A 24,008-nucleotide genomic window follows, 5' to 3' on the forward strand; every position below is an offset into this window, starting at 1 on the left:
GGCCTAGTTCCTATACCAGTGGTCACACGGTGTTCAGAGAGGCAGATTATGTCAACTGGGTTGGGTGACTTTAATTCATCAATGCAGTTACCTAGGACTGAGATACAACTTGGTGGAGATAAAATTTCTGGTGATTGGTGAAAATTTATAATTGATAGCTGTGATTGGTGATCCAATGTGCTAGAATTGTGCTGTTTAATTTCTTTCCTAAACTGAAGATTTGTTTCAATCCTGACCTCTCGTAGAACTTGACATCTTTCTGTCTTACCTATCCTAAAAAAGGTGCTGCTCCAACACCTGTAACCACTGGTATTTTACCATTCATGGCAGTGCCTCCCCCCCTTAAATTTCCTGCTATTACCCCAGCCAGTTTCCCCTTCCCTTTCCTGTTGAGATGTAGGCCGTGCCTGGTATAGTCCCACCTACTGAGATCAACAGGAACCACACCAATATGAGCCCCCGCACCTGACCCAAGCAGCCGTTCCAACTCCAAATTAACTCTCCCAACAGAAGAGTCTGTCTCAGGACAGATACAAATTCAACATTGGTGTGTCTCGATGCCGACGCAATCTTTACCAGGTCACACTCTATACTGTACCCAGGATCTCTGTCGATGCTGTTCCCTGGCCCTCCCACAATAACCACGGTGTCTTCCCTGGTAAATCCTTTACAGAGTGAACCTAAATCCTCTGTCACCTGATCCAGACTAGCACTTGGTTTGAAAAAATTTGTGACCTGGTATTCTGGTCCTAATTCCTCCTGCAGAAGTTGGCCTACACCTCTGGCATGAGAACTGCCTAACAACAAAACTTTCTTCCTTTTCAATGACTTTCCTACATTCTTTTTCAATTTCCTATTGAAAGTTTGTTGTGTCCTGTCTACACCTACCTCTGCTTGAGGCTCATCAGTTTCTAACTGAAGCAACAGGTCAAACTTATTTTTGACATTCACCACAAAACTGTCAGACTTAGTTCTAGGCCTGTTCCTTCTGCTACCTGTTGCCACTTCCCACCTCTCTTTGCCCTTCTCCCTCCTTAACCTGTCCAGATCTTCCCTAGCCTGATCTAGCTCAGCCTGAAGGGCAGCAATTTTCCCCTCCTGTTCCACTATCTTCCTATCTCTGCTGCAAATCCTACATAACCACTGATGAGCCTGATCCACTTTCCCAAGACCCACGCCACTGTAGTCCCCCCAGTGAAAAAAACTACTGCATCCATCACACCAAACCCCGGAATTAACAATTCTACGGCATGTCAGGCACTTCTCACTCATGGCAAAAATAATACTTTAGCTAGAATAAATCAGTTAAATTACCGAAAATCAAAAAAGACGTTACAAGAATTAAGCCTATTCACGAATGTATATAAGCAAGTTTCTGATTTAAAATTCCGCTGTTTTTCTGAGATCTGTATTAAAACAATGAAGGTATACGCTATTTATTATATATTTCACTCGATGGAATGAAAAAAAGGACAATTAAACGAGATACTTTAACTTTGATTCTCCAAAAACGTTACGAGAATTAGGCCTATAAAACAAATGTATATAGGCAAGTTTCTGATATAAAGTTACGCAGTTTTTCTGAAATCTGTATAAAAACAATGAAGTTATACGCTATTTACGGTAGTTTACTTATTTGTTACCGAGAAACTAGTTAAATTACCGTGAAACAAGAAACAAACACGTTTACAAAATTTGAGCCTAAGCGCGACTTCGCGAAGTTACGATCTTTTCGTGTTTTCTAAAAAAATACGCAAAGAAAAGTCAAACCTTTAATGGCAAGACTAAACGATACACTAAGTATCTATGTGATTAAAACAAGAAAACAGAAACACACCAAGCGAAGTGGCACAATGGTTAGCACACTGAACTTGCATTTGGGAGGAAAACGGCTGAAACCTGCATCCAGCCATCCTGATTTCCGTTTCCTGTGACTTCCATAAATCGCTTCAGGCAAATGGTGGGATGGTTCTTTTGAAAGGGCATGCCTGACTTCCTTCCCCATCCTTCCCCAATACGATGTGACTGACCTCACCTAAATCAACCAACCAACAGAAAGAGTATATATATATATATATATATATATATATATATATATATATATATATATATATATATATATATATATATAAAGAGAGAAAGAGAGAGAGGGAGGGAGAGAGAGAGATGTGTGTGAACGACATTAAAAACTGGTCATTAATGTGTGCACATCACGATGATCAATTTTTCTAAATGGCTCCTGATCGAATATCCTGAGAATGAGAACTGTTTATTTCTGCTCATAAATTTTATGTATGCATATATTTATGTCGACAGGCATATAGCATAGACTCTCTCCTACACTTCAGTCAGACTGTCACACTGCCTGTGCTAAAAAGGTACTGAATGTTGTATACTAAAACAAGTAAATCACTGACTGATTAATGTTTTTAGTGAAGTATGCTACATTTGTATGGAGTGTAGCCATGTATGGAAGTGAAACGTGGACGATAAATAGTTTAGACAAGAAGAGAATAGAAGCTTTTGAAATGTGGTGCTACAGAAGAATGCTGAAGATTAGATGGGTAGATCACATAACTAATGAGGAGGTATTGAGTAGAATTGGGGAGAAGAGGAGTTTGTGGCACAACTTGACTAGAAGAAGGGATAGGTTGGTAGGACATGTTCTGAGACATCGAGGGATCACTAATTTAGTACTGGAGGGCAGCGTGGAGGGTAAAAATCATAGAGAGAGAGACCAAGAGATGAATACACTAAGCAGATTCAGAAGGATGTAGGCTGCAGTAGGTACTGGGAGGTGAAGAAGCTTGCACAGGACAGAGTAGCATGGAGAGCTGCATCAAACCAGTCTCAGGACTGAAGACCACAAAAACAACAACAACAACAACATGCTACATTCCATGCATAACGCAACATCTTGTAATGTACAGCGTTCACTGGACTATATGGTGAAATCACAGAAAAAACTGTCGTAAAGCAATGTCTTTTGTCCAGGCGATCATTAATACTAAGAAGAATTCTAAGACATTAAGACATTCATCTTTCGGTCTCGGAAACTGACATACAGCCGGGAGAGCAGTGTGCTGACCACATGCCCCTCCATATCCGCATCCAGTGACACCTGTGGGGTGAGGATGACACGGCGGCCAGTAAGTACCTTTGGTCCTTCGTGGCCTGTGCGGGAGTAGTAGTATTAGTTAAGACATTCATTTTAGTATTAAGAGAATGCATAAACTTATTAATTTGTAGCCGCATATTTGTTTACACTTCTATATTCAGTATAATCTAAGATTGATCGTTATTTCCATGTGCAGCTACAAATGATAATTCATTCTCTTTTCATTTCATGGATGGTTCAGAATCATGGTACTATATTCAGTGTAGGCCATGAATTATCTGGCCAATATTCAACTGTAGTTACCTCATTTTTTTCTTGTGCTTTTGGGTGCATTTCTTTTCATGTACACAGTGTCTTTTCTGACTTGCATTCCATTTACACTGGGACATTTCACTAGGAAATGCATGAACTAATATATGTCAGTGCTGCATTCCTTGGCTGCCATGTTATGATTCCATTATAACAGAAATTCAATGGAAGCAGGTAGCTTTGTATTTTTTATGTCCCCTAGGCCTTGGAAGGAAACTGGAAGATTCATAAAACACTCAGAATTTTTTATCATGAGTGAAAAATAAAGGTATTAACACATTTTGAAAGTAACTACCATTCACGAAATGAAGGTGGTTCCAAATATTTTCCCCTCAGTTACATAAGAATATATTACTCTCCTTTTTCCAAATGATAATTATTCTTCCCAGTAAAGAGATTATTATTTCATGTCAATAGAGAGGCTGCTATGAACAAGTCAGATGTGTTTCATGAATTAAGACTCTTTCTTGACAGTTTAACTGAAACAAAACGTGAGTACTCCTTGCATTCTCGCTAGCAGCTGAATTTTCATTAAATTACGAATTTTCCTTAGAGGTGCGATGTATAACAATACTCTATACAGCACATCCATATCAGAGCAGAATTTTTTTCATCTGATACATTAATAAATACTGTATTTGCTCTAGTTATTTAGTGTTTGACCACTTCCTCCTCCCCAACGGCCTTGGGAGTGAAAGAGCCTGAATAAGGAAATATGCACAGGATGAGATAAAATACGAGACAATAGAATCTAGAACTATCCACACTAAATGTATAGTCAAGGGTCTTAGACTTGTAAAGTAAGATGTGATACCAAGTCTCCCAAGTCGGTCATGGAAATTCTGGGAAAGTATGAAAAAAGATACAGACGACTTTCTTCCCTATCCTTGTCCGTTCAGTGCTTGTGCTCTGTCTCATAACCCCACAATGATCACAGACCTACAGGTTAGTCAGGACTCCCGCAGAGAGTTAACATTACACTCTGAAAGGCAACGATAATGACACTGAGGGCCACAAAAATCATGGAACAGAACTGATCACTTATGTGTGGCTGGTATGCTCACATCTCATACATACAACATGGCTCAAAAGAGAGACAAAAAACACCACTTACCATCTGCTCGAATGCGAGGGGAACGAACAGCTTTGAGAGATGCCTCACGCGAAGTGATACCAGCTCCACTGAGTCTCGCCAGTAGTCGGAGTATTGTTTCAAGTACTCTGGAGAAGAATAGAGATGACATACTAGTGGACACTTGTTAGATCACACCTCAGTAGAAGTACATCATTCAATTTCTGCCACCATCAGGTTACAGAGTGTATGAAAGCAGAATTTACGTTTTGAAACTAGATGGACATTCACTGACAAAAGTGGTGAAGTGTCACAGGATAGAACACATTGACAGTATGTTACCAAACTCACACTCGAATATTTTTTCTGACTGTATGACCTGCTTGTCTAAATGTCATCCTTATGCGAGCTTATGTTCGGTATTTTCAGTTCAGAAACAAAAACATTCCTAAAGATTAAGAATGGTGTGAATATATAACGACCACTGTGTGAATCTGACGCTATTGTAGCTAAGCAGTGGCAGGTGGAAACATCATCATCATCAGTTATCTGCTATATTAGCAGGTCCTTTGCCTCTCAATTTTCTGCGATCCATTGCTTCCTTCTTAAGGCTGTTGTATGTTGTACCGTCCATCATGTCATCCAATATCTGGAATCTCTTCCTTCCTCGCCTCCTTTTCCCTTCTACATAACCTTCTAAAACTGTTTTTATCAGTCCGTCATTCTTTCTTAATATATGCCCAATCCAATTTCTTTTTCTTCTCTTTATTACATCTAGTAACTGCCTTTTCTCTCCCACCTTTCTCAGTACCTCTTCATTTTTTACTCTGTCCATCCAACTTATTCTTTCCATCTTCCGCCATGTCCAGATCTCAAAAGCCTCCAGCCTTTCTCTGTCTTTTTTCCTCATAGTCCATGTTTCAGCGCCATATAGAACACTCCATACAAGACATTTTATGAGTCTCTTTCTGAGTTCTCTGTCCATACCGCTGCAGAAGATTCTCCTTTTCTTATAAAACGCCTCTTTCGCCATTGCTGTCCAAGTTTTAATTTCTGTGGTGCACTTCCAGTCGGTGTCTATCCTGCTTCCAAGATACTTAAAATTTTGCACCTGTTCTAGTGTTTCTCCATTCAGCACAATTTTTATTTCCTTATTTCCTCCTATTGCCAATACTTTTGTTTTATTTGTGTTAATTTTCATTCCATATTTTTTTCCGTTAGTTGCAATGGTGTCCACCAAATCCTGTAATTCTTTTTCCCCTGTGGCTAGAAGGACCATGTCATCAGCAAATCTCAAGCACCCTAATCTTCTTCCTCCAATTTCTACTCCTTTGTCATCTAATGAGCATTGGTCAATCATATTTTCCAAGTACAGGTTGAAAAGAGTAGGTGATAAACAGCATCCTTGTCTTACTCCTTTCCCTAGTCTGATCCAGTTTGTACTTTCTCCTCTCACTTTAACTGAAACTTTTTGATTAAGGTACAATGAGTTTATAAGTCTTCTGGTTTTCCAGTCCACTCTCTTTTCCCTCATAATAGTCGCCAGCTTGTCCCAAACCACATTGTCAAATGCCTTTTCTAAATCGATGAAGCACATATATAGGTCTCTTCCTTTTTCAATAAACCTTTCTCCCAAGATTCGTAGGAGCCCTATTGCATCTCTGGTGCCCGTATTCCGCCTAAAGCCAAACTGCTCCTCGCCGAGATTCTCCTCTATTACTTTTTCAAGTCTTTTATTAATTATTCTTAACATCACTTTGGCTGCATGTGAAATGAGGCTGATTGTCCTGTGCTCGCTGCATTTCTTGGTTCCTTGTTTTTCCGGTAATGGAATCATTACTGTTGTCAAAAAGTCCTCAGGCCATTCACCACTGTCATATATTTTATTACATAACCTCAATATTTCTCTTATTCCATTGTGGTTCAAACATTTTAGTATTTCTCTCGGTATTGTATCTGTACCTACTGCTTTGCCATTTTTCATTGCAGCAATGGCAGACTTTACTTCTTCCATTATGATGGTCGGTCCTTTCTCTTCATCACTTACACTGTTGTGTGATTCAAGTTCCAGGGTTTCTGGTTTGCTATTTGTGTCATATAGCTCTTTTATACATTCTTCCCATCTCTGGAGGACATCGTCACGGTCTTTATACACTACCTCTTCGTCTTCACTCAAAATTTCCATAGTAGCACTTCCTGCTCTGTTTTGTTCCCATGTCATAGTCTTTACTCTGTTGTATAGTAAGTCGTATCTTCCCTTCCTGTCCAGTTCTTCAATTTCATCACATTCCTCTTTTAGCCATTTTTCCTAGCCTGCTCTGTTTCTCTTCGCAGTTCGTTATTTAACCTTCGGTATATCTTTCTTGCATCTTCAGTGTTCTTGTTTTTCAATTTTCTTCTCTCCTCCATCTTGTAAATCATTTCTTCTGTGACCCATGGTTTTTTTGACCTTTTCCCTTTTACATATCCTATATTTTGCTGTCCTGCTTTAATTATTCCTTCTTTCAGCATATTCCAGTACTCGTTGGCATTATCAGGTGCTTCTTTGTCTCGTAATGTGTTTAGAAAGTCCAGAGACAGCATTTCTGTAATTTGTTCTTTGTTGGACCTTATCTTCTCTAGATCCCATTTCTTCACCATTGTCGCCTTTTTCAGTTTTTTCATTCTTATTTCTATTTCTGCCATAAGTAAGTTGTGGTCACTATTAATATCTGCACCTGGTAATGTGTGCACATTCTTGATTCCATTCCTGTATCTTTCTTCTACACCAAATGTCTAATGTACGAGCACTTGCAGCGTACCACTATCTTTGTGGGAAAGGTCGAATGTTCGACATGAAAGGATTGAGAACATCATTCCTACAGAAGGCACAAGCATTTGACTTTAGTGCAGTTACTATAGAACATGTGCATATACAAGACGTAAGAGGACACATACATGAACAGCAATCATGCACTGAAATAACAACGGCGACAAGTGAAAATTTGTGCCATACCAAGAATCTAACCCTGATTTACATGAGCTGCCATCATAACTGCTTCAGCTATCCATGTGAACCTCCTGTCCAACCCACATTCTCAACTTGTTGCATACAACCAGTTTATCATCCATCACACATTATCCTCACTGCTTGCAGCTTTCCATGATACCTGCAAAGGTTTCACATTGCATCTGTACTAAACTTATCACCAGCCATGAAGGCTCATATATGTTACTATTACATGTGTGGTGCCTCCTCTAGAGGACATGTCTGACAGAACAGAAACCATATTTGATAGAGCAGCTATATACACACATCAAAAGAAGTTCCCAGCACTCCTGACAACAGACGTTGACTGTGGATATTGTACCACAGACAAAGTCCCTTTGACTGTTCAGAGGTCACTAAACCTGCCCAAAAATGTAAACAACCACGCATGAGCAGCGCCTGTTAGATGGAGGGGGTCCGACAGCCGACCAGTTCCAGTCATTCATCCAGGAAGGAGGTACATGGCTCGTGTTGTCTGTAGTTCAACCACGCCTAAACGATCAATACCGTTGTTTGATCGTGTCTGCATTGTCACTTTGTGCCAGGAAGGAGTGTCAACAAGGAAGCGTCCAGGCGTCTCGGAGTGAACGAGAGATATGTTGTTCGGACATGGAGGAGATAACAGAGAGACAGGAATTGTCGATGACATGGTTCGCTCAGGCTGCCCAAGGGCTACTACTGCTGTGGATGACCACTACCAATGGGTTTAGCTCGGAGGAACACTGACAGCAACGCCACCATGTTGAATAATGCTTTTCGTGCATTCACAGGAAGTCGTGTTACGACTCAAACTGTGTGCAATATGCTGCACGATGCGCAACTTCGCTCCCCACGACCAGGGCGAGGTCCATCTTTGCAACCACGACACCATGCAGCGTGGTACACATGGGCCCAGGAACATGTCGAATGGACTGCTCAGGACTGGCATCACGTTCTCTTCACCAATGAGTGTCGCATATGCCTTCAACCAGACAACGGAGACGTGTCCGGAGACAACACGGTAAAGCTGAACGCCTTACACACATTGTCCAGCGAGTGCAGCAAAACTGCTATTTTGGTGTGATGTGGGGCCGACGTACGCCGCAGATGGCCATGGTAGGAGCCATACTGGCTGTATGATACATGATTGCCATCCTCCGACTGATAGTGCAACCACATCGGCAGCGTATTGGCGAGGCATTCGTCTTCATGGAGGACAATTCGCGCTCCCATCGTCCACATCTTGTGAATGACTTCCTCCAGGGTAACAATATCGCTTGACTAGAGTGGCCAGCATGTTCTCCGGACATGGACCGTATGGAACATGCCTAGGATAGATTGAAAAGGGCTTTTTGTGGACGAGGTGACCCACCAACCAATTTGAGGGATCTACGCCGAATCGCTATTGAGGAGTGGGAAATCTGGACCAACAGTGCCTTGATGAACTTGTGGATAGTATGCCACGACGGATACAGGCATGCATCAATGCAAGAGGACGTGCTACTGGGTATTAGAGGTAGCGGTGTGTCCCACAGTGAGGACCACCACCTCTGAATGTCTCCCTGTATGGTGGTACAACAAGCAATGTATGGTTGTCATGAACAATAAAAAGGGGGGAAATGATGTTTATGTTGATCTCTATTCCAATTTTCTCTATAGGTTCCGAAACTCTGGGTGACGCAAAACTATTTTGATATATAGGGTCTATATATATATATATATATATATATATATATATATATATGGCAGAGTCTCAGGGAAGCATCCAACAACTCTATCAAGGACCACTTTTTTCGCTTTGTGATAGATGGCGCTGTAATAGTCGCAAACGTATGAGTGCATGGTATCACGTAACATTCCGCCAGTGCGGACGGTATTTGCTTCGTGATACAGCACCCGTGTTAAAATGGACCATTTACCAATTGCGGAATAGGTCGATATCGTGTTGATGTATGGCTATTGTGATCAAATTGCCCAAAGGGCGTGTGCTATGTATGCTGCTCGGGATCCTGGACGACGACATCATCCAAGTGTCCGGACAGTTCGCCAGATAGTTACGTTATTTAAGGAAACAGGAAGTGTACAGCCACATGTGAAACGTCAGACACGACCTGCAACAAATGATGACGCCCAAGTAGGTGTTTTAGCTGCTGTCGCGGCTAATCCGCACATCAGTAGCAGATAAACTGCGCGAGAATCGGGCATCTCAAAAACGTCATTGTTGAGAATGCTAAATCAACATCGATTGCACCCGTACCATATTCCTATGCACCAGGAATTGCATGGAGACGACTTTGAACGTCGTGTACAATTCTGCCACAGGGCACAAGAGAAATTACGGGACGATGACAGATTTTTTGCACGCGTTCTCTTTACCGACGAAGCGTCATTCACCAACAGCGGTAACGTAAACCGGCATAATATGCACTATTGGGCAACGGAAAATCCACGATGGCTGCGACAAGTAGAACATCAGCGACCTTGGCGGGTTAATGCGTGGTGCAGCATTATGGGAGGTAGGATAATTGGCCACCATTTTATATATGGCAATCTAAATGGTGCAATGTATGCTGATTTCCTACGTAATGTTCTACCGATGTTACTACAAGATGTTTCACTGCATGACAGACTGGCGATGTAATTCCATCACGATGGATATCCGGCACATAGCTCGCGTGTGGTTGAAGCAGTATTGAATAGCATATTTCGTGACAGGTGGATTGGTCGTCGAAGCACCGTACCATGGCCCACACGTTCATCGGATCTGACGTCCCCGGATTTCTTTCTGTGGGGAAAATTGAAGGATATTTGCTATCGTGATCCACCGTCAACGCCTGACAACATGCGTCAGCGCATTGTCAATGCATGTGCGAACATTACGGAAGGTGAATTACTCGCTGTTGAGAGGAATGTCGTTACACGTATTGCCAAATGCATTGAGGTTGACGAACATCATTTTGAGCATTTATTACATTGAAAAAATGATCCAAATGGCTCTGAGCACTATGGGACTTAGGTCATCATTCCCCTAGAACTTAGAACTACTTAAACCTAACTAATCTAAGGACATCACACACAGTCATGCCCGAGGCAGGATTCGAACCTGCGACTGAAGCGTCCAGAACCGCATTTATTACATTAATGTGGTATTTACAGGTAATCACGCTGTAACAGCATGCGTTCTCAGAACTGATAACTTCACAAAGGTTCATGCATCACATTGGAACAACCTAAATAAAATGTTCAAACGTACCTACGTTCTGAATTTTAATTTAAAAAACCTACCTGTTACCAACTGTTCGTCTACAATTGTGAGCCATATGTTTGTGACTATCACAGCGCCATCTGTAGTCCAAGTAAAACATTCATATTTCTTTACGTACTACACGAATATGTAATAAAAATGGGAGTTCCTATTTAAAAAAACGCAGTTGATATCCGTTTGACCTATGGCAGTGCCATCTGGCGGGCCAACCATAGCGCCATCTGGTTTTCCCCTTCAAACTAGACAAGTTTCGTTCTTTGTAGTTTATTTAGATATTTGGCCTGGTCACGATCAATGGACCACCCTGTATATATATATATATATATATAGTAGTGTGCAAGATTTGTCCCATCTGGTCTATACGGCAGTTTGTCGCTGTCATTGCCGGACATCACTTGTATTACAGAATAACACCATTCCTAGTCTGGAAGCATTTTACGATGTACCGTGCAGTACAGTACCCCATTTGCCTACAAATATTAAAAAAGGACGATCCACAATAATCTTACAATGTAATGTAAGGAAAATAACCGCTCATTCATAGTTTACAATAAGCATAGGAAGCAGCTGATCTGATGTCTGTGTCTACACAACATGCCTTTATCTGCTTGCAGCCCTTCAAAACGAACAAATTGACACAAAAAATAGAGTTGTTCAGCCTGTTTCCACCCTTTAGTAATAACTATTCGAAATGTCTGGTATGATTCCTAATTTCAACATGATTTGAAATCATTCTTCAAAGTTCATGTTTATTACTGGGGTTAGTAGGTACCTCAGGTACAATATCTTTAACGGCATGAACTCATTTTTTTTCTTCCCCTTGTTTGCTGAGTATGAGGGCAAGTCAGAATGTCTTTGCCCCTACTTTTTTTACCCAAATTACCGCTGTAAGTGCGAAGTCAGCATATCCATTCCCAGCATTAAATCTTTCATGGTTCGGGCCAGCCTTCTCTCCTGATAGCTGCCCCGCACGGCGCTGTTGTCAGTTGTTAAAGATGGCGGTTGTGCTTAACGCGTCCATAGCGTTAGAGCAACGAAGTGTAATTCGTTTTCTATGGAGCAGTGTAATTCGTTTTCTATGGAGCAAGGTACGGACGCCCATCGAAATCTACAGGGAAATGCAGCCCATACATGGGGGAAACTGTCTCGCTTTGAGAACTGTGAGGAGGTGGTGGTGTTGTGAGTACTACAGAAGCCGTGAAGTCTTGCATGACGATGAGCAGTCAGGGAGGCCGCGTTCACCAGTGTGTGACAACATTTCCCACGTGGATGCAGTCGTGGAAGCAGATCGGCGTGTGCACATCACAGTCATTTCCGGAGAGCTTGACATATCGCATGGGAATGCTTACGACATCGTTCATGGGTCCTTAGGGAACCGGATGGTTTCATGTCAGTAGGTGGCTAAGCAGTTGGAGACATAAGGCAGGCGAATGATGTCTCCAGTTTATCATCCCTACAAGGAGGGTTTCTCGATGTGGACAACGTGATTCTGCTCCACAACAATGCGAGACCGCATGTGGCAGTTAGAAATGCGAAAACGGTCCGGGCATTTCACTGGGAGATTCTGGACCACCCACCATGCAGTCCAGACCTCGCACCTAGTGATCTCCACGGTTTTAGACTGCTGAAGAAGTTCCTGGAAGGACAGTGATTCACAAGTAATGATGAAGAAAAGGCAACAGCCGAACGGTGGTTCAACTGGACGAATTCTATCGGAGGGGCATCTCAAATTTAGTGCTGTGATGGGACAAATGTGTGAACCATTGTGGGGACTATGTGGAAAATTGTGTAAGGAATGAAGGATAGGATGTGTATTTGTCATGTATGTACCTTACTTTGGCTAGTAAAAAATTGGGGAAAAATCAGAATGTGATTTGCCCTCATACTTCGATTAGGGTACTGTTGCCAGCTGCAACCCAGACCCATCATTTACATGTTCATTACGTTGGATGAGGTTTTCTTATAGCACAGATTAATGAGAACATTACGCTTTAGTTAACAATAATAGGCTTCCAAGTAAGATACTTACCAGTTTTGTTGAAGCGCTGCACAGGAAACTTAAGTCCCATATAACAAGTATGCCGGGCATGTCCGGCTCTTGTGATACGCCGCACAGCGTGCAGTAACTGGGATTGGATGCTATTCCTCAGATCATCTGTTTTCAGTGTGCCCACGTTCCATTCGATGTCTTCCAACCTATCAAAATTAAGTGGAGTTACTTGATGTAATAAATGGTATTCTGAAATCTGATTGTATTTTCTAGAACATAATAGTAGAAGCTAAACTCAACTTACACCATCTCCAGTTTTTATGGTGCCCAGGTCATTGGAGATGAATCAGGGTATTAGGCTGCGTTATTCCGGCGTAAGTTATGGGTTTTGTGTGAATCTGTTAACACGGTCTGGTAAAGTGAGCTGTGTCTGTTGAGATACAGGGTGGCGCACGGAAACGGGAAATTTCGAAATAACGTCATTTCCATGAATAAATTCATAAAACTAGTAATTTATTAACGAAATTGGTAGTATTCAGTATGCCATTATTCAGTATGTCTTTACAATCAAAATGTCCAAAAGTTCTCCTCACTTTTTAAAGATGACATCGGAAAGATGTGCTCCCATTCGGCGTTCACACTCTAACAGCCTGTTATGAAAACTCTGGAATGCGCGGTGTAGCAAATCTTGGGGAATGGCAGTGATTTCGTTTCCAATGTTCTCCTTCAGTTCATGGATTGTTGCAGGACGTGTACGGTACACCTTGCCTTTAAAATATCCCCACAGGAAGAAGTAGCACATACTAAGATCAGGGGATCTCGCAGTCCATGCAATGTCATTGTTACGTGAAATAATGCGTCTTCCAAGGAATTGACGAACTGCTGCCATCGATTGTCGAGCAGTGTGTGACGTGGCTCCGTCCTGCTGAAACCACATGTTTTCGTCGTTAAGATTAAGCTCGTACAGTCTCGGTGTAAAGAATGTTTGAAGCATTTCAACATATCGAGCGGATGTTACTGTCACTGCACTACCATCCTCACGTTCAAACAAATAAGGGCCGATAACACCATGACATGATACACCACACCATATTGTGACCTTGGCGCTATGTAGTGGTCGCTGGTGAAACTCACAAGGCTTGTCCTCTGTGCCCAATAACGAAAATTCTGTTTGTTCACGAATCCGTTCAGGTGGAAATGGGTTTCGTCTGACATCCATAAGCTACCAACGAAATTCGCGTCCTCGTTGATTTTAGCCAATATCTGGCCACTAAACTCCATACGTGACGCAGGGTCTCGTTCATGTAAGTGTTGCACAATCTGCAACTTATAGGGATGGAAGTCTAATTCGTGCAGTATTCTTTGTAAGCTTCGTCGCTTAACACCTAGCGAAGATGCATGCTGTCGAACGGAGCGGCGAGGACTTGTCTCGATTGCAGCTCTAGCAGCTGCAATGATCTCTGAGGTACGTACCGTTGGAATGCCACCTGGAGGTTTCTTTTTCAAGGCAGATCCTGTTTCTTCAAAATTACGCACCCACGTTGTAATCGCATGCGCAAATGGGACACGTCGATGACGTCCAAACTGGTAATGTTGTCGAAATGCTCTCTGCGCGGCAGTCGCACTATCACCATTTTTGTAAAACGCTCTCACAGCTACTGCACATTCCGCATCAGTCCAATTCTCCATGATTACTAAATGGCAATGCGTTCACATCAATTGTGCTAAGTTTCGAACATCTGCCGGCGCTACAGTGCTGTCAACTGTAACGTTCAAAATTTCCCGTTCCCCTGCGCCAACCTGTACAGGAGTGCCTGTACACATATTCATCCAAAACATTGACAGGGCATGGGCATGCTCTAGTATTGGAGGATCGTAATTATCGTATGGACTTACAGAAAATACACATATCCACTGGTAAGCCAAAACACTATGAAAAAGACTGTGTGGTGTTAGCCAGAAGGCCCTGCTCAGGGACGTTCAGTCGCGATGTGACGCCACATTGGGCGACGGTGATGTCGGTGATGATCAAATGATGATGAGGACAACACAACACCCAGTCCACGGGTGGAGAAGATCTCCAACCCAACCAGGAATCGAACCCAAGCCTGCTACATGGTAGAAAAGTACGTTACCACTCAGCTAAACAGGCTGACAGCCGAGACGCTACGACCACTGCCGACCGCGACGTTCGATGCCGCCTGTTGGCTTTGCGGGCACGTGACGCAATAAGGAAAGTATGTAAGTAGAGCAGACACGCACGGGGACCACACTAGCAAAGATATGGGCTGCAAATGGGGATATCCACTGAGATAAGCGACTTTGAAAAAGGTTAGATTATTATTACACAGTGGCTGTGAACGAGTATCTGGAAAACGAGAATCTGGTGGGACTGTCGTCAGCCGCTAAGGAAAGAGGCAGAAGGACAGTGAAACTACCACTAGACGCTAAATGGTCGGACGTCGACGACTCTGCACAGAACGTGGGGTTCGGAGGCTTGTCTGCTTTGTAAAGCAGGATAGATTGTGATCTGTGGCATCTCTGCCGAAAGAGCACAATGCTCGTGGATGCATAAGTGTTTCGCAGCACACCGTTCGTACACTTCTGAACATGGATTTCGGCAGCAGACCATCCCTACGTGTTCACATGTTCATTCAGCAACATCGTCAGTTACGATTGCAGTGGGCATGGGACCATCAGGCTTCAACAGTCGATCAATGAAAACGTGTCGGCTCCTCGAATGTATCACATTTATGCTACACTAGGTCGATGTTTGTCTCCGCAAACGTCGCCGTCGACGCAACGAGAAAGATCAAACCGTGCAACAATCCTCGTTGGGTTTTGAATTAGATGGAACTTTTGCGTGGATAAATCCTTGCACAAACGAAAAAGTGGCTCACATCGAAATAAGTGTCCAAGGAATAGAAAAGCAACTGAAATCACTCAACAGAGGGAAGTCCACTGGACCTGACGGGATAGCAATTCGATTCTACACAGAGTACGCAAAAGAACTTGCCCCCCTTCTAACAGCCGTGTACCGCAAGTCTCTAGAGGAACGGAAGGTTCCAAATGATTGGAAAAGAGCACAGGTAGTCCCAGTCTTCAAGAAGGGTCGTCGAGCAGATGCGCAAAACTATAGACCTATACCTCTGACATCGATCTGTTGTAGAATTTCAGAACATGTTTTTTGCTCGCGTATCATGTCATTTCTGGAAACCCAGAATCTACTCTGTAGGAATCAACAGCGATCGTGTGAGGCCCAACTCGCTTTATCCGCCCATAAGACCCAGAAAATATTAGATACAGCCTCCCAGGTAGATGCCATTTTCGTTGACTTCCGGAAGGCGTTCGATACAGTTCCGCACTGTCGCCTGATAAACAAAGTAAGAGCTTACGGAATGTCAGTCCAGTTGTGTGGCTGGATTGTAGAGTTTTTAGCAAACAGAACACTGCATGTTGTTCTCAATGGAGAGACGTCTACAGACGTTAAAGTAACTTCTGGCGTGCCACAGGGGAGTGTTATGGGACCATTGCTTTTCACAATATATATAAATGACGTAGTAGATAGTGTCGGAAGTTCTATCCGGCTTTTCGAGGATGATGCTGTAGTATACAGAGAAGTTGCAGCATTAGAAAATTGCGACGAAATGCAGGAAGATCTGCAGCGGATAGGCACTTGGTGCACAGAATGGCAACTTACCCTTAACATAGACAAATGTAATGTATTGCGAATACATAGCAAGAAGAATCCTTTATTGTATGATTATATGACAGCGGAACAAACACTGGTAGCAGTTACTTTTGTGCCGGCCGGAGTGACCGTGCGGTTCTAGGCGCTACAGTCTACAACCGAGCAACCGCTACGGTCGCAGATCTGAATCCTGCTTCGGGCATGGATGTGTGTGATTTCCTTAGGTTAGTTACGTTTAATTAGTTCTAAGTTATAGGCGACTGCTGACCTCAGAAGTTAGTCGCATAGTGCTCAGAGCCATTTAGTTACTTCTGTAAAATATCTGGGAGTATGCGTGCGGAACGATTTGAAGTGGAATGATCATATAAAATTAATTGTTGGTAAGGTGGGTGTGAGGTTGAGATTCATTAAGGGAGTCCTTAGAAAATGTAGTCCATCAACAAAGGAGGTGGCTTACAAAACACTCGTTCGACCTATACTTGAGTATTCCTCATCAGTGTGGGATCCGTGCCAGGTCGGGTAGACAGAGGAGATAGAGAAGATGCAAAGAAGAGCGGCGCGTTTCGTCACAGGGTTATTTGGTAAGCGTGATAGCGTTACGGAGATGTTTAGCAATCTCAAGTGGCAGCCTCTGCAAGAGAGACGCTCTGCATCGCGGTGTAGCTTGCTCGCCAGGTTTCGAGAGGGTGCGTTTCTGGATGAGATATCGAATATATTGCTTCCCCCTACTTATAACCCCGATGAGATCACGAATGCAAAATTAGAGAGATTCGAGCGCGCACGGAGGCTTTCCGGCAGTCGTTCTTCCCGCGAACCGTACGCGACTGGAACACGAAAGGGAGGTAATGACAGTGGCACATAAAGTGCCCTCCGCCACACACCGTTGGGTGGCTTGCGGAGTATAAATGTAGATGTAGATGTTCTTTCCCAATTCTGTCCTTCACGTCATTGGAAACTGATGTTACCATGAAACCGACTGAGTCTAATGAGATCAGTTGAAACTCTGAATGCGTCGTTGCAGGAGCCAGACTAAGACTGGATAACTGAAAAGAGGGTAACATACTATGAGTCGCAGCGTCGAAGGTCATAAGCGTGAACATGGTACGGAACCAAATCTGATTCATGATATTGACGGTACGCTCGTGAAACGGTCGTACGGGAAAATCCCCACTTCATCGCTACTTCGGAGATGCTGTGTCCCGCAGCTCATGCGCTGACTATAACCCCACGTACAAACTCAGTTAAATCGTGATAATCTGCCACTGTAGAAGCAGTAACCCATCTAACAACTGCGCCAGACACTTCTTGTCTTATATAGGCATTCCCGACCGCTCCGCAATATTCTGCCTCTTTGCAGTCCTCTGTATTACAATATGCATGCCTATACCAGTTTCTTTGGCGCTTCAGTGTACTTGCTGCACTGGGTCAGATGAAGTAAAACATTGCACGAAATTTCCCACTAGAGCGCGCCCCGCTAAGCACAACAGCACAGGCGCAGCGCTCGTCCGTCTCTGCTCTACGAGATGGCGCTGTCTTAGAAACGGACCAAATTCTGCTTCCGCCGATCCGCGTATTATATGTAATGCAGCCAATGAGATTGGTGCTAACGTAGAACCTTTTCTCCTCGTGGATCACCCTCGCGCAGTGATACTTGAACGCGTGAGGTATTATAACGAGCATACAGACCTCCTATTAGTCAGTCGGCATTAGTCTGCATTTGTCTGTACCAGTCTGTAGTCAAGTTTCAGTCTGCGCCTAATAAGATTATCATATTCCTGTACATAGCCATGAAGAGAAATGTATAGACACTTTGTCAAGAAACAGAGATATGTGAGAATAAGATTAACGTACCAATACCAAAGGAACTTCAGATTGTCAATTGTAAACAGCACCCAGAATCAAGTTAAGTAATTTCTATGCTTTTTATTATTTTAATAAATGTGTGTGAAAATTAATCAAGTTCTGTTTAAAGTTGGTCACCGTCAATCTGCTACTCTAAGCGTGCAAGTGGCATTTCTATCATCTGATCTAACAGCAGAAGATAAACACGCAACGATAAGACCACGAGACATATTGCTGACACTCGCCTACTTCGTTAGAGCGACAAGTCAAATAATGTGATGGTGTGTGTACCGAAGGTCTTACAGTACGCACACGACAGAAGGTTTCTCGTTTCCTTCTCGATTTATTGAGTTTTATAAACGAACGACGGTCAATGCCGACTTACTAGCTGCTATGAAACAGATATTAATCGTTTTTAAGAAAACTGCTTGGTGAAAAAATTTGATGTTTGCTCATTTTATAGTCTGACATCTTCGCTTGGCACAGGACTGATTTTTTTTCCGTTGTGTGGCACGTTACTGTGCTGCGTCAAATTAAGTGAAACATTAGGCAAAACGTCAAAGATTTTAACCAAAATAAAACGTTTATCAGTTGCGGACGTGGAACACAGCGACTGTAATATGAAAAGGTTTTCAGAAATTGCCACAACCAGTCGCCTCTTTAAACAGGAATATCAGGGGTCCGGTAAAACATCAAGTCGCCGATATCGCTGCGGCTGGAAAAAGATCCTACAAGAGCGGGAGCAACGACGACTAAAGAGAATCGATCAACGCGATAGAAGTGCTACCCTTCCGCAAACTGCTGCAGATTTCAGTGCTGGGCCACCAACAAGTGTCAACGGGCGAACCATTCAACGAAACATCATCGATATGGGCCCTCTCGTGTACCCTTGACGACTCTCTGACCCAAAGCTTTACGCCTCGCCTGGACCTGGTCCTGGGCCTGTCAACACCGACATTGGACTGTTGATAGTGGAAACATGTTGCCTGGTCGGACGAGTCTCGTTTCAAGTTGTATCGAGCGAATGAACGTGTACGGTTATGGAGACGATATCACGAAATTTGTGATAAGGCCTTATGGGACCAAACTGCGGAGGTCATCGGTCCCTAAGCCTACACACTACTTAATCTAACTTATACACCAAGGACAACACACACGCCCATGCCCGAGGGAAGACTCGAACCTCCGACTGGCGGGGGGGGGGGGGGGGAGGAGCCGTACGGACCGTGACAAGGCTCCCTGGACCACGCGGCTACCCTGCGCGGCCAACCTCATGAGTCTATGGACCCTCCATGTCAGCAGGGGACTGCTCAAGCTGGTGGAGGCTCTGTAATGGTGTGGGGCGTGTGCAGTTCGAGTAATATGGAACTCCTGATACCTCTAAATACGACTCTGGCAGGTGACACATACTTAAGCATCCCGTTTGATCTCCTGCATCGATTCATGTCCATTGTGCATTCTGACGCTCTTTGGTAATTCCAGCAAGACGTAGCGACACTCCACACGTCCAGAATTGCTACAGAGTGGCTCCAGGAACAGTCTTCTGAGTTTAAATACTTTCGCTGGCCACCAAACAAGAACAGTGTTGAGCGTATCTGGGATGCCTAGTAATGTGCAGTTCAGAAGAGATGTCCACACGCTCGTAATCTTAAAGGTTAATGGACAGCTCTGCAGGATTTATAGTGTTAATTCCCCCCTGCACTACTTCAGACATTAGTCGAGTCTATGCCACGTCGAGTGGCGGCACCTTGCGTGCTCGCGCGGGCCCTACACGATATTAGGCAGGTGCACCAGTTTCTTTGGGTCTTCAGTGAGTATCCCAATGACGGTTGCACGGCGCTTCGAAGCCCGTTCACGTCACTGCACGTCGTGCATTATGTGATCATATCTATCATCATTTCTCATCAACGGTCCAAGATATCGAGACGAGATCTTCTGCAAATGATAGCACGCAGTGAGACACGTATGTTGTGTGATAAATACTCGAAACGTTTTTTTCATTCGCCGAGATATGGAAGTAACTCGTCCGCAGCAGCGAGAGGTCGGCGGCGCAGATCGCATTCAGACGCCCACAGCACGGTAGGAAAATCCTAGCAGCGCGTATGTATCCGTACACAACACCTGGGGAACAGTGAAGCAGGACGTGTGTACGCCCCACAGAAGCGAAAGGGACCAGGGTGCGAACACACTTTAATGGGACACGTCTGTCTTGTTACGCTGTCTGCAATGTGCTGCACACGACTGTACCACCATCTGATGGACTGCAGCGCTCCTGAAGTCGTCTAGCGAGTGTGGACAGGGTTCCTGCGAAGACTTGCCTGCAGTCTCACCCAGTCTCAAGAATGCTCAAACCGGATCACGGAACCTCTGAAGCAGTAGTAGTTTTACTCACCTGCAAGTCGCTTGTTCAAGGATGCCGGACATATCGTTGTTTTACACGTTGACAACAGAAAAAATGATTCTTATATACAGGCATTACAGTAGCGCTATTAAGTAATCAGAACACATCGTATTTTTGTGACTGAATGCCGATTGTAATCTGTCACGAAAGACACATCTCCACAGGCGGAACGAGGTACATTCACGATTGAAAGATTGTCCACAGCACCAAAACTTCACTGAGCCCTTTTTACCGTGACGATATGCCAGATAAAATTTCAAAGAAATTCATTGCAGTGGAAAATAAGCAATCTGTGCTGTGTGTGATGTCCATTCACGGAAGTCATGCAGACTTTGATTTAATGAGCTGGATATTCCCATACTTTGTAAGGGGAAGCAGCAGCTCTTCAAGAGTATTCAAGAAGAAAAAGGAGATACAGAGGTCTGTGAAGTCGAGTTGGAACGCCCTATCCAGACAATGTTAAATTTAGTGACTTGGCTTCCCAGTATTTCAGGAACCACTGCAGCCATTGACATGAAACTTCTACAGGACATTAAATTCTATGTATCACCACAATCGATTGACTTATAACCAAGTATCATTTTCCAGCAAGATAGTGAACCACCACATTGGTGACCGCATGTTGGTCGGTTCCTCAATGAAGCATATCCAGGCAGATGGATTGGGAGGCATGGGCCAATTCCTTGGCCACCACGTTCTCCAGATATCACTCCCTTGAACTTTTTTCTATGATTGTAGGAAAAAGGTACCGGTATCAAACACAGATACGAGACATTGTTGACTTGAAGGAAAGGATTCGTAATGCCATTGCCACCGTTGATGACGCTATGCTACAGCGAACATCGCAAGAAATCGAGCACCGTCTTGATGTGCTTCGTGCGACTAAATGCTCCCATATAGAGGTCTATTAAACACTGTCAAAAAGAAAAAAAAAGCTTTATAAACACTGCGTCCATCACCTACGACACTGCAACTAAGAATATAACAGACTGCGCAAAGGCAAAGACTGTGCCACGACAACACCAAAGATTGTCTCATAGAAACGGCACTCACTCTCTCCCCTCGGCGTGCACCTCGATAACATACAAAAACCGAAATGACAGGACCGTCTTACGGAGGCATCGATTGTCTCCTGCCCCTAGCATACTTTACACACGACCAGAACCTCTTCGGGTTTTCTGCCAGGTTTCGACACAAAGTACCATTGCGTAAACTACACTACTTGCCATTCAAATTGCTACACCACGAAGGTGACGTGCTACAGACGCGAAATTTAACCGACAGGAAGAAGATGCTGTGATATGCAAATGATTAGCTTTTCAGAGCATTCACACAAGGTTGGCGCCGGTGGCGAAACCTACAACGTGCAGACACGAGGAAAGATTCCAACCGATTTCTCATACACAAACAGCAGTTGACTGGCGTTGCCTGGTGAAACGTTGTTTTGATGCCTCGTGTAAGGAGGGGAAATGCGTACCATCATATTTCCGACTTTGATAAAGGTCGGATTGTAGCCTACCACGATTGCGGTTTATCGTATCGCGACATTGCTGCTCGCGTTGGTCGAGATCCAATGACTGTTAGCAGAATATGGAATCGGTGGGTTCAGGAGGGTAATACGGAATGCCGTGCTGGATCCCAATGGCCTCGTATCATTAGCAGTCGAGATGACAGGCATCTTATCCGCATGGCTGTAACGGATCGTGCTGCCACGTCTCGATCCCTGAGTCAACAGATGGGGACGTTTGCAAGACAACAACCATTTGCACGAACAGTTCGACGACGTTTGGAGTAGCAGGGACTATCAGCTCGGAGACAATGGCTACGGTTACCCTTGACGCTGCATCACAGACAGGAGCGTTTGCGATGGTGTACTCGACGACGAACCTGGGTGCACGAATGACAAAATGTCATTTTTTCGGATGAATCCAGGTTCTGTTTATGTTGTGACTTGGCAAGACAGCCAAGTCACTATGAGAGGAAGCCGAAAGGCACGCGTTTAAGCTCACGCAGGCTGGCGTGAGGTCTGGAACATTACAAGGAAATGAGAACTTAGAAAAACGGACGCAGTTGCTGTAATACTTAACTTTAATCCATAATTGTAGAACATCTCTCTTGACGGTACATGTTATAACCACAATATAAAATAATATCAAATGCTATGGCGCCTTGCTAGGTCGTAGCAAATGACGTAGCTGAAGGCTATGCTAACTATCGTCTCGGCAAATGAGACCGTAGTTGTCAGTGATCCATCTCTGGCAAAGTCGGCAGTATAACTGGGGCGAGTGCTAGTAAGTCTCTCTAGACCTGCCGTGTGGTGGCGCTCGGTCTGCAATCACTGACGGTGGTGACTCGCGAGTCGGGCGTGTACTAATGGACCGCGGCCGATTTAAAGGCTACCACCTAGCAAGTGTGGTGTCTGTCGGTGACACCACAGTTTGCAGCATCATGATGGTTGCATCCGTGTCAGACGACATCGCGGTGAACGCATATTGGAAGCCTGTATTCGTCATCGCCATACTGGGGTATCAACCGGCGTGATGGTATGGGCTGCCATTGGTTACACGTCTCGGTCACCTCTTGTTTGCACTGACGGCACTTTGAACAGTGGACGTTACGTTTCAGATGTGTTAAGAGCCGTGGCTCTACCCTTCATTCGCACCCTGCAAAACCCTACATTTCAGCAGGATAATGCACGACCGCATGTTGCAGGTCCTGTACAGGCCTTTCTGGATACAGAAAATGTCCGACTGCTGTCCTGGCCAAAAAATTCTCCAGATCTCTCACCAACTGAAAACGTCTGGTCAATGGTGGTCGAGCAACTGGCTCGTCACAATACGCCAGTCACTACTCTTAATGAACTGGTGTTGTAGCTGCATGGGCAGCTGTACCTGTACACGCCATCCAAGCTCTGTTTGACTCAATGCCCAGGCGTATCAAGGCCGTTATTACGGCCATAGGTGGTTGTTCTGGGTACCGATTTCTCAGGATGTATGCACCCAAATTGCGTGAAAATGTAATCACATGTCAGTTCTAGTATAATATATTTGTCCAATGAATACCCGTTCATCATCTGCATTTCTTCTTGGTGTAGCAATTTTAATGACCAGTAGTGTATATAAGTATGTCGCGTTTAGGTCCGCACTAAATTCAAGTTTCTGTAAAATATCGCCAGTCTTGGAGATCTTGGGTTCGTTTAAATTTGGCATGCTTTTTTCGTTGTTTCTGCAACAGTCTTCTGACCCGCTTTGCGTACCAAGGGGAATGAGCTCCGTCGTTTGTTAATTTGATTATATTTTCCAGAATACTGCTG

At 43.9% G+C, this 24,008-nt stretch overlaps 1 protein-coding gene across 1 annotated transcript in view; it reads right to left on the minus strand.

Annotated features, from left to right (window-relative positions):
- The window catches only part of LOC126413243 (uncharacterized), a 161,767-nt gene that overhangs the window by 54,636 nt on the left and 83,123 nt on the right, over positions 1 to 24,008 (minus strand). Inside the window, exons 4-5 of the mRNA XM_050083143.1 lie at positions 12,801 to 12,967; positions 4,542 to 4,648 (exon numbers count right to left, since the gene is read on the minus strand). Coding sequence (XP_049939100.1) covers positions 4,542 to 4,648; positions 12,801 to 12,967 — 274 coding nt within the window. The remainder of the gene's footprint in view (positions 1 to 4,541; positions 4,649 to 12,800; positions 12,968 to 24,008) is intronic.

The sequence above is a fragment of the Schistocerca serialis genome, chromosome 7 (assembly GCF_023864345.2).
Source record: "Schistocerca serialis cubense isolate TAMUIC-IGC-003099 chromosome 7, iqSchSeri2.2, whole genome shotgun sequence".
Classification (NCBI taxonomy): domain Eukaryota; kingdom Metazoa; phylum Arthropoda; class Insecta; order Orthoptera; family Acrididae; genus Schistocerca; species Schistocerca serialis.